We start from the raw sequence: 11,891 nt of genomic DNA, 5'->3' as shown, positions 1-11,891 counted from the left end.
GAAGTTAAGCCTGTTTACAGCTGGAGCTGGGACAAGAATCCAGGTCTTCTGGGCCCTGGCCCAGCCTGAGAGATTACTTACAGTCAGTTTTCTGAAATAATCAATAGCTTGCCTTGGGGCAGTAGTGTTATTTCACATATTAATTTAAAATTCCACTTCACAGTGCCTCAAGAGATTAAATCAGATTCAAGTGTGCACACGTGCGCACACACACCCCTCCCTACCTGCATTTTAAACGCTTGGAAAATAATTACTAGGAATAAAACAGCACATAAGATTTTACTTTCGTTTTAATGGACATTTTGCTCAAAAGCACGTTTCAGTGGCTCAATGTTAGGGTTACAAACAAAATCCTTAAGTCAGTTACCGTATCCCACATCAGTTATTTCACATTAAGTGCCGGTTGTTAAAAAAAAAAAAATCAGTGCTGTGCTTGAATGGAGCACAAACAAGATAAGCATTTTAATTTAACAACAAAGTTAAACCTAGCACCCTTAAAATAAAATAAATACTGTATGTACGAAAGTATCATTTCCATGGGGGAAAATTCCAGTTCACCAACAGTGCAAATGAATAGCAGCATTTTCAAAGTTGAAATTAAATTGTGTAAACACACACCCACCCGCCACAGTGAACACGCACTTCTGTAGCCCCACCCCACCCAGGGCGGAAAAGAGGTCCTGCTGAGTCTCTTCAATTCTGAATCAGAAAAGCTGCCCTGACTTCTAGGCAAGGCTGGGAAGACTTAAGTGCAGGACAAGGAGATCAACATGTTTGAAATGGGACCAGTTCTTTTTCAGATGGGCCAAGTGCTAACACTTCCAGCCACCCCCAGTGCCTCCCAGCCCAAGGGTGCCCGTGGTCACAGGCCTAGCTGGTGTGACCCCGACTTCAGTGGGGGCATCTGAGTGCAGAGCTCCGTGCAGAGTGAGGAGTGGCGGCCTATGTTCCCCACAGCTGACACTGCTTTGCAAATGGGGCATCTAGGCCAACTCGGGATAATTAAAAACATTTGGGATTCTTAACCCGTTGTGACCAAATGGTTCTTAAGCAGGGAATGTCTACATGTTAAGTCTTACTCTTCTTAATATTTTCAAGCATTAATGATTATTCCTTTCCAGTGTGGCTTTTACATCACTCACAAAGTCATGTTTTCTTTCTCGTGAACACTCCATCTTTACACTGAACCTTGGAGCTTCAGGTCTTACTTTCAACAGGTACAGCCGGATATAAAAAGAAACGCTGAGAAGCAGGCTCAAGTGGCCAAATACTTGCATTACAGTGTTAGGATAAGATAATGGCTAGATGTTTTTTCTAAATCATTCAGCATTTACCAACTGTCCAGACCAATGATCGTTTCCAAGCAGTTAAGTTCTGATTCCACCTTCTCCACTGACCCACGTGCAACATGACTTATTCTGCTCCCAAATGCTCGTGGGAGGGCTGGCTTGGCCATCACCGGCGCCGAATGGGCTTGTAGACGCAAAATGCCATAAGGATCACGGTCACCAGCAGGATGCTGAAAATAGTTCCCATCAACACTGCAAAAGGAAAACAGGTTACCTCCTAACGGCAGCTTCAGGTTCTGTAAGTCCTCCACTGACAATGATTTGCCAAACGCCCCTTGGTGCCAGGCACTGTGCCAGGTGTGGGGGAAGCAGCCATGACAGACCCTCTCTGGGGATGTCTCCATGCACGTGAGGAGAGAACGTAAATGAGAGCATTTCACACAGCTTTTAAGTGCCATGAGGAAGACGGTAATGTGAGAGTGCTGGGAGTGGTGATGGAGGAAGCAAGTGAGGAGGGGACACACAAACTGGGGCCTTAATGGGAGGAAGGAGCCGGCCATGTGGAGATCTGCATGCCCAAGGATCAGCTAATGAAAGCCCCTGAGGCCAGAACAAGCCAGAAAGCCAATGAACAGGAAGGAGGCGAGTGTGGCTGGGAGGAAGGAGTGAAGGAAGAAAGGTGGGGAATGAAGCCAGAGAGGAAGGCTGGAGACAGTTCATGCAGGGCCTTGTAGACCATGAAGGAAACATGGATTTTATTCTAATAAATCCTGTTCTAATCCTGTTTAAAGATAGGGCTGTAGGCAAAGAGTGACATCATCTGATTTAGTCGGAGAAAAAGATCCCTCTGGGACTTCCCTGGTGGTCCAGTGGTTAAGAATCCGCCTTCCGATGCAGGGGACGCGACTTCGATCCCTGGTCAGGGAACTACTAAGATCTCACGTGCCGCGAGGCAACTAAGCCAGTGCACCACAACTACTGAAGCCCGTGCGCTCTAGGGCCTGCATGCCACAACTACTGAAGCCCGTGCGCTCTAGGGCCTGCATGCCACAACTACTGAGCCTATGTGCTGCAACTACTGAAGCCCACGTGCCTAGAGCCTGTGCTCTACAATGAGAAGCCACCACAATGAGAAGCCCATGCACCGAAATGAAGAGTAGCCCCTGCTCGCCACAACTAGAGAAAGCCTGCGCACAGCAACGAAGACCCGATGGAGCCAAAAAAAAAAGGTCTCTGTTAAACAAAATCTATGACTTATATGAGCTGGATGTCGTATCTCAAAATAGCCCTTGTTACCTAAATACCTGCCCTAATTTTTTTTTGTAACAAACTTATTTATTTATTTTAATAAATAAGTTGCTTAGTTGCTCTGCGGCATGTGGGATCTTCCCAGACCAGGGATCGAACCCGTGTCCCCTGCATTGGCAGGTGGATTCTTAACCACTGTGCCACCAGGGAAGTCCCTGCCCTAATTTTTAAAGTTCAGAATTCCATGAGTTTCTAAGGCTCTGACTACAATTGGACCTAAAGCTGTCTTATTCCATTTAAACCCATTTTTTTTGCGTTTTGGAAAGGCTCTAAAAAAAACAAAACAAAACAAAAACAAAAACCTCCCAAAGCAGGAATGCAGGGGACTAGAATTGGAGAATGGAAGTCTTCTTAAAAAATACAAAAAATGGGGCTTCCCTGGTGGTGCAGTGGTTGAGAATCCGCCTGCCAATGCAGGGGACACGGGTTCGAGCCCTGGTCTGGGAAGATCCCACATGCCGCCGGACAACTGGGCCGGTAAGCCACAATTACTGAGCCTGGGCGTCTGGAGCCTATGCTCCGCAACAAGAGAGGCTGCGATAGTGAGACGCCCGCGCACCGCGATGAAGAGTGGCCCCCGTTCGCCGCAACTAGAGAAAGCCCTGGCACAGAAACGAAGACCCAACACAGCCAAAAATAAATAAATAAATAAATTAATTAATTTTAAAAAAAGTTAAAAAAAAAATACAAAAAATGAGCTTAAAACCAAGAGTTGTTAGGTACACGATATCCACTGGAATAGCTATACTTTTGGGCCTTGATCTTCCACTCTTCATCATTATCTTTTCTCCCTCCCCTTAGTTGCCTGAATGGCAGGCCCTGGCAGAACCATTAAGACTACTTAGGTTCTTCCTTATGGTCACTTCCCCTTTTCGAGCCTCATTCTCTACCCTATAACATGGGGCAAATGAAACCCATCTCCCAAGGCCTAAATATCAATGTCATTAAAATAGTGAATTTCAAGTGAAATGTTTTGGTTTTTTAAAATTTATTTATTTTATTTATTTATTTTTGGCTGTGTTGGGTCTTCATTGCTGTGCAGGGGCTTTCTCCAGTTGCGGCGAGTGGGGGCTACTCTTCGTTGCGGTGCGCAGGCTTCTCATTGTGGTGGCTTCTCTTGTTGCGAAGCACAGGCTCTAGGCGCACAGGTTTCAGTAGTCGTGGCACGTGGGCTCTAGAGCGCAGGCTCAGTAGTTGTGGCGCACGGGCTTAGTTGCTCCGCGGCATGTGGGATCTTCCTGGACCAGGGCTCGAACCCGTGTCCCCTGCATTGCCAGGCGGATTCTTAACCACTGCGCCACCAGGGAAGTCCCAAGTGAAATGTTTCTGTAGTGTTTTGGAACTATTCTAATACTGCATTTTTTTTTTTTTAATATTGAGTTAACACTGTCACATGGAATCTATTGTTTTAAATATAATAATTAAAGTGGCCGGCATATTCTAAAAGAATCTGAAAATCTTAGCCTTGGAAGGGTCCCAAAAGGCATTTGATCCAGCTTTTCACTGCATGTGAACATTTTTTCTACAATATTCCTGGCAGTTCCAACTCTTATTTGGAATACTTCTGTGACATTTGTTTGTCAACCAACCAAAATATTGGAAAATTAGAAAAGCATATCCACATCATTACTGTTTTATCTGTCAACTGTATCTTATTCAAATAAATCTCATTTTAGAGCTCAAAAATTTTTTCATATTTCATATGAAAAGCGCTCAACACAGTGCCGGACAGATAATAAGCCCATGATAAATGAAAGCCATTATTATCACCAAGACAGGCAGTGCAGCACAATGGTCAAGAACGCAGGGTTTGGGGTTAGACTGTCTGGGTTCCTGTCTACACTTACAGGCTACGTGACCTTACAGAATTTACACAGTCTCTCTGTGTCTGTTTCCTCTTCTTTAAAAATGGAGATAAAAATACCCACTGCACAGAATGGTCTAGGGCAGTGTTTCTCAAACAAAGCTGTGGTAAAGGACTAGTTTTTGTAACTTTTAGTCTGTCCCAGGCCACTACCTAGCCCTACTGTGTATGACTAATTAGCAGCTCCCTCTACCTAGAAAGCATTCCGGTTTAGGGACCTAGAAGTGGTTTCTAGTTGCTTGGATGTTGCAACAATGTCAAACCGTTAAATTTCTAAACAATCTCAAGTGCTGTAAGACATCTCTTTGCAGATAACAAATAGTTTGCAGACTTCACTGTTCTGCCACCACACTTTGAATAGTACTGTTCTCAACCAGCGGGATTTTGCCCCAGTGGCAAAATCCATTTGGCAAATGTCGAGAGACATTTTGATTATCTGGACCGGAAGTGGGGTGTGCTACTGGCATCTAGTGAGTAAAGGCTGGGGACGCTGCTAAACATCTTACAGTGCTCAGAACAGTGTGTGCTCAGAATAGTATGTTCCCCACTCCCTAACAAAGAATCATCTGGTCCAATATGTCAGTAGTACCTAGGTTGAGAAATCCTGTTCTGAAGGATTAAGCAGGATAATGTATGGAAACCACTTAGCAGAGTGCTACGGACACAGTAAGTGGTCAATACATGACAGACAAAGAGTTCATGGAGAGTCAAGGTAATCCAGAAACAATACTATGTAGCAGCTTTGCAGATATACAGACATACCAATGACGTTCAGCGCAAAGAAAGGACTATGGCAGAACAAGATGTAGAGTTATTGTGAAGTTTGCCAAGCTTTAAGCTCCAGGGCCCCTTCCAAAGCCATGTACGTCCATACACGTACGTATGTATGTGTGTATATATATGTGCATGCTGATGACATCCTCCCAAAAGGTATGTTTCAAGCCCCACAAAACTTAGGTTCTCCTACTGGCCTCCACCACTTCCTAGCTGTGTAACCTTGGACAAAGAACTTCACCTCTCCGAGTTTCATTCCCCTTATCTGTAAACAGGGCTGAAAACCGTACCTTTCTGATTAACTTACTGTGAGGCTGAAATAAACTCATGTACACAAAGCGCTTAGTACAACACGGTATACAGAAAATGCTCAACAAATGCCAATTATCATTATGACTATGACTATTAATTCCATTAGAAAATAAGAGGGGATGGGGTATATATCATGCGCCGTATTGCCTAGCTTGGGCCCACACAGCCACAGAGGAGGGGACCCAGATTGTGACCCGGGTCATTCATGCAACCAGCATGTATCAAGCCCACCGAGGACCAGGCTTTTCGCCGAACCGCAGCTCAGGCCTCTGTCCCAGGTCTTTGGAGAGAGGGTCGCACCTGCACCGCCTGCCCCCACACGGCCCCCGCCGTCCGCCCCGCGCGTGCGAAGCTCCGGCTGCCTGGAGCGGCAAAAGCACAGAACCGAACCCGCCGCCCGCCCGCCCGCGGCCGCTCACCCAGGTTCTGCCCACGCAGCACCGCATACGGCCGGCTCCGCTCCGGCGGCTCCACGGGGCTCGGGGCCTCCGCCTGTCCCAGCAGGAGGCTGCACAGTCCGAGGCAAAGCCACCGCCAACCTGGACGCAGCATCTTCCCTACCCAGCAGTGGAGAGCTACCCACTTCCGCCGGAAGCCCCGCCCCTGTTACCTCTCGCGCACCGCCTTCCGTCGCACTGGGCGCGCGTCGTTGCCAGGGTAACTGTACGCCCCGGCCAGAGTTCGGCCCTCACCAAGCTTCCTCCCGGATCCACGTTCCTCCAGGACCAACGTTTCCGCCCGGGCCAGTTTTCAGGGGGATCACCGTTCCGTCGCGGCAACGTCCACCTCGGTCCCAGTTCCGCCCTGACCAAAGTTTCTGTCTTTCTTTGAGTTCTAGGCGGGCCTCTTTCCAGAGAGGATTCTTAGGTCCATTTTGGACCTATTGAAGGTATTTTACAAATCCATGTATTTTCTTACTAAATCTCCACCACAGGCCTGAGAAATAGACACGGTATTCCTATTTTACAAATGCCACCTTCTCAGGGAGTCTTTACCTGGACATCTTTTTCTGAAATTGCAGCCCTTCCACTCCCTCTATATATACACTCCCTACTCTTTTGTCTCTTTCATCCCCTCTTAACTTCGCCCCGTTTACCCTATACATTTAACCTGAATTTTGTTATTTTGTGTTGTTGACTGGAGAAAAAAAAATCACAATGTGAGAGTTGTGAGTTAAGTTTTATTTGGGGCAAAATGAGGACCATAGCCCAGGAGACAGCCTCTCAGATAGCTCTGAGGAACTGCTCTGAAGAGGTGGGGGGGGGGCAGGTTGCTATATATATGATTTTAGTGAAGGGGGATAGGTGCAATCAAGCACACGTTTTGGCAGAAGGTTGCTGCTAGTCACGAGGAGCAGATGTCTCTGTCAATGATTTTAGTGCTTTCCTAGATTTAAGATGCAAGAAATTGGGCTTATAAAGTCTTCTGAAAAAGATCTAACTACCTGAAGGCCTGTTCTGCCAGTTTTTCCCAGAGCACAGAGTGCCACATTCCTGATCTCTTCCCGGAACTCCTTTCAGGGTGTGTTGAAGGTCAGTGACTGCAGTGGCTAGTGACGTCATCCTCATAGAGGCAGATGGCGAGAGACAATTTTTAGTTGGCACTGGGTACCTGCTATCATCCTAGAATGTAAGGTCCATGAGGGCAGAGATTTGTTCTTGCTCACTGTTGTTTCATAGTCTAGAAGAGTAGCGTATTATGTTCCATGAATGTTGGCTGAATAAATGAGGAAACAGCTTAGTTAAGTGTTTGGCCCAGTGCTGCACAGAATAATACCTGGGTCAAGGTATTGTTGACCTAGGTATTGTTCTGCATATTTTACCATTCGCTGAGACGATGAAACCAACACAGAAGAAAGGAACTCTGAGATGATTGCAGAGATGGAAATGAAGTCTGATGACATTGAGCATCTAGCCCCAGACACCTGGGCTAGACTTTGCAGTCACTTGACCCGGTAAGTTTCTTTCTTCTTTCTTCCTTCTTCCTTTCATTCCTTCCTTCCCTCCTTCCTTTCTTTTTTTGCTTTAGTTTCTTTGTTGAGTCAGGTGGCTGTGATTTTCACCCCAAAGGATCCTGACATGGTAGACCTGCAGAAACGTGAGTTGAACAAGAAGTATCCCAACTATTTTAGCAAAGGGAGTGACTGTCTCAGTTGTTGACCTGTCCTTTCAGCTGAAGTAGGACCCAGCCATCTTTGCTCTCACCTCCTCCCTCTCATGTCCTTAATTCATTTCAGTGCATGTTGACATGAAACAGGAATTCCACATATGACCTTCATGTCCTTTTAGACCATTTTTCTTACTTGGGCACTTGAGATTGCATTTTCAAAATGTTAAAACCCCAGCAGAAGTAGAGTGTCAAATAATGACAAGAGACTGGCTTCCAAGAAAGTTACATATTTAAAATACAGCTGCAAAATGTATATTTTCCCCTACATTTAGAGCAGGGAAGCAGCTGTCCTCTCCTGTACCATTTGTCCTTTTTATTGTTAATCAAGGTTGCCTTTTTCATTTTCCTCAAACAGAATCATGTTTATGCTCCTGTGTCCTGAGACAGGCTGAAATTTAGCTTCATCAACATTCTAATTTTAAAGCCATCAACTTGGCAACTTTTGCCCTCCATCATTTTGAGTACATCTACTTCAAGCACTTTGAAAGTTGCATCTTTTTTTGTTTGTTTGATGACACTGAGTCACAATTCTATTCCAGAGAACTATGTCCCTGGCCAGGGGGATTTCTGTGTAAAGGAACATAAATGACCTTCCAAAGTTTGTGTTAAGACTCAGGAACTGGGCTTCCCTGGTGGCGCAGTGGTTGAGAGTCTGCCTGCCAATGCAGGGGACACGGGTTCGAGCCCTGGTCTGGGAGGATCCCACATGCCGTGGAGCGACTAGGCCCATGAGCCACAATTGCTGAGCCTGCGCGTCTGGAGCCTGTGCTCCGCAACAAGAGAGGCCGCGATAGTGAGAGGCCCCCGCACCGCGATGAAGAGTGGCCCCCGCTTGCCGCAACTAGAGAAAGCCCTCGCACAGAAATGAAGACCCAACACAGCCATAAATAAATAAATAAATAAAATTAAAAAAAAAAAAGACTCAGGAACTAACTCCTACAACTAGTAAACCATTTGGAATCTGTGACTAAACACTTTTTTTTAATATAAATTTATTTTAATTTTTCTTTTATTTTTGGCTGCTTTGGGTCTTTGTTGCTGTTAGCGGGCTTTCTCTAGTTGCAGAGAGCAGGGGCTGCTCTTTGTTGTGTTGCCGGGCTTCTCGTTGCTGTGGCTTCTCTTGTCGCAGAGCATGGGCTCTAGGCACGTGGGCTTCAGTAGTTGCGGGGCGCGGGCTTAATTGCTCCGCAGCATGTAGGATCTTCCCGGACCAGGGCTTGAACCCGTGTCCCCTGCATTGGCAGGTGGATTCTTAACCACTGCGTCACCAGGGAAGCCCATGTCACTAAACACTTTCAATCAACAGGAAACATTCTCCTTTCCCCCTAGCTCCAGGCAACCACTAATCTATGTTCTGTGTCTATGGATTTGCCTAATCTGGACATTTCATATAAATGGAATCATACGATATGTTATATATATTTTTTGACTGGCTTCTCTCCCTCAGACACATGAAGGAGACATGCTTATGTCCACCTGGAGGGCTGTACAGAATCATTCATCGCTGCATCATTCTGAGTAACCACCATGGGAAATGACACAGGGTATGTAAGACGTAGAGGAAGTAAACTTATTGTGCTTATACGTACAATGTTATATACTGAGACAGCAATTCAGAATAAATTCTTGCTTCTCATAACAACATCGATGAATTCCAGTACTATTCAGACATAATATTCAGCCAGATACAAAGGTGTTCATACTTGTGTTTCCATTTATTTGATGTTGAAAGCAGAGAAATATAAAATATAGTGGTCATAGTCAGAACATTGGGTTCCTTTTGGGGGTTGCTGACTGGGAAATAGCAAAAACAATGCTGTGTAGGTGTTTCAGAAATTCTTTATATTGATTTGGATTTTGGCAGTACACACATTTATATTTATAAGAAGTCATCAAGCTGTATACTTAATATCTGTGCACCATATAATATGTAAAGCAGCCATCAAATAAAAAAAAATACCGAGAATATTTTTCTCACAAAGCAAACTTCTGGCCCTGGTGTCTTCCTCTGGATTCTTCCATATATTTAAGATAGGAATAATGCCAGTCTTGAACACAGTCTTCCAGAGAAGAGATTTAGAGGAACCACACCCACACTGTTTTTATCAGATCAGGAGAATTTTGATACCATCTTAGCAATAGACATTACACGAAAGGGGATTTACAGGCCAAACTCTTCTGAATGGTGATGCCAAAATCCAATACCAATTATTAGCAGTCTAGATTCAGAGATTTTTAGAAAGGAAAGAAACTGGGATTTCATGGCAGGATTTCCATAAGGATCACTGGGTGTTTGGATGCTTCCTGGGAGAGTCGAGAGAAGAGACAATCAGGTTAGTGGAATGAACATTTGGTGACCGAGGTTAGGAGGGCCTGGGTCATCCTCAGAGAAAGTCCTGGGGTAGGGTCTCTAGGGTGGGGCTATGGAGGGGTCCCTTTAGGAGGAGATGGGAGCCTGTCCTCTGCTACTGCAGGATCTAGGGATGATGAGAAGCTTGTAGGGCCTGGATTCTGGTGAGGAAGGATGAGCAGAAAAGGTGTGCACTCAGAGCCAGTGCAGCTGGGGCCCCTCCCCTGCCAGGCTGCTCAGACAGTTGCTCACATCAATAGCCAGTGAAACATTGAGGGTCACAGACTCAATTCGTTAAATTACCAATGCACCAGCCTAGATGCCTACTTTCCCAGTTAGGTCTCATGAACTGCTCATCCAGGGTTGGTCCGTTGAAAGGAAGTTAATTCTTGGCAGAGCTGTCACGTGACAGTTGGTTTGGAATGTCCTGAGTTCCAAGCCAGCTTGGGGGCCAAACAGACCCCTGGTCGTTCAGGGTAGTCCACTGGTCATCAGGAAGGCTCAATGTGAGACAGCTGACAGTGGGAAGATGCTGGGGGAGGATGGACACATGGTTGTAATACTTCCCCTTGTCCTTCAAAGGGGCTCTGTTTGGAGGAATCTGCCATGTTTGGGGTCAGGAGTTGAAACTTAGAGGCAGAAGGCTGGGTCAGGGTTTAAGCCCTTCTTGTAGCTCAGATTCTCCTCCAGGGCATCAACTCTCTCCCACAGAAACCCTGGGGCAGGGTATTTTGAAAAAAAAGAGGGAGAGGAGCCCTTGATTTGTGTATAGGGCACAATCTAGAAGTCTTAGGGGTTCAGGGATCTCTGTCCTCAAGGAACCAACTACATTCCTTTCCCAGTTCCATCGTGCATCATGTGACTGGACGAGGCACTTAAAATCTCTAAATTTCAGTGCTGTGAACTACAGAATGTGGGTTTTACAGCTCCTGCACTGCCCATTCCACAGGGCTGACCTGGGGGTCACAGGAGATGATAACAGATATTCTCCATGAGCTGTAGAGTGCCCTTCCCACGTAAAGGATGGAAAGTAAGCATCCACCCTTCCCTGTCCTATAGCCATCCAAGTCCTCTCTCTGGAGGCAACCCTACCTAGTTTCTAACTTATTCTTCCAGGCATTTAATGATCAAACACTTAAAGAGGACTTCTGAAGTACTCTTTCTTAATCTTTCCTTGTATTTAATCATTTTACGCCTCATATGCTATGATGCTATAGGTTCTGTTTAAGAACAGTGCATAGAACTCAGGCACAGAAGGGTACATAATCTTCCTAGGTTCATGCAGCTTCTAGTGGGATTTGAACCCAGGTGATCAGGCACCAGCACCCATGCTCTCAGTCTGTACTGTGCTGCCTTCCTATATTGCCCCATCTAAATAAAGGTATTTGCCCATGCAGTCTGTCTCTTGGGTGTTTTAAGTGCACGCCAAACTGCAAGATCTTCCTAAAGCCCAGCTTCGATTCAGGAGGCTCTGCTAGGCAGCTGGTGAATAATGGGATCAAAGGTTTGAACTGTGAATAAGTTATCACTAATTTTCCTGTGCTCTTCTGCTAGCAAGATGTCAGCAGCTCTCTTTGTTGTGAATGCATTTCCCAGAATCTGGCCTGATGGATACAAAAAGAAAATTTGATCCTCATTCAAGAAGATATGCATCTCACTCCCAGAAGTGGGTCAGATAAATGGGCATCCTGCCATACCCCAAAGTGCACCCTACAAATGGGTCAATTGAAGGTACTTTGGAAATTAAGTCATTAAGTAGATTGAAGAATAATGATTGAAGTTTATTCAGTGTACTATATGTAAAAGTATAGAAATGCTAAGCCAT

General features: G+C 45.6%; 1 protein-coding gene across 1 annotated transcript; it reads right to left on the bottom strand.

Annotated features, from left to right (window-relative positions):
• Positions 1 to 272: 272 nt before the first annotated feature.
• On the bottom strand, positions 273 to 6,104 carry C14H12orf76 (chromosome 14 C12orf76 homolog). Its single transcript, XM_068563318.1, has 2 exons — positions 5,967 to 6,104; positions 273 to 1,541 (listed from the first exon to the last, which is right to left on the bottom strand). The coding sequence occupies exons 1-2, from the start codon at positions 6,097 to 6,099 to the stop codon at positions 1,456 to 1,458; spliced, it is 219 nt and encodes a 72-aa protein (XP_068419419.1). The 5' UTR covers positions 6,100 to 6,104; the 3' UTR covers positions 273 to 1,455.
• Between the last annotated feature and the right edge of the window lie 5,787 nt (positions 6,105 to 11,891).

This window comes from Eschrichtius robustus, chromosome 14, assembly GCF_028021215.1.
Source record: "Eschrichtius robustus isolate mEscRob2 chromosome 14, mEscRob2.pri, whole genome shotgun sequence".
NCBI classification, from domain to species: Eukaryota; Metazoa; Chordata; class Mammalia; order Artiodactyla; family Eschrichtiidae; genus Eschrichtius; species Eschrichtius robustus.
Note: the sequence above shows the minus strand (reverse complement) of the source record. Positions and strands in the feature narration are given on the sequence as shown.

Excerpts from the sequence above, each read along its gene's own strand:
- C14H12orf76 (XM_068563318.1), bottom strand. The coding sequence starts at position 6,099 with ATGCTGCGTCCAGGTTGGCGGTGGCTTTGCCTCGGACTGTGCAGCCTC. Across the intron at positions 1,542-5,966 it reads GCTGCGTGGGCAGAACCTGG|TGTTGATGGGAACTATTTTC; the intron begins GTGAGCGGCCGC and ends TTCCTTTTGCAG.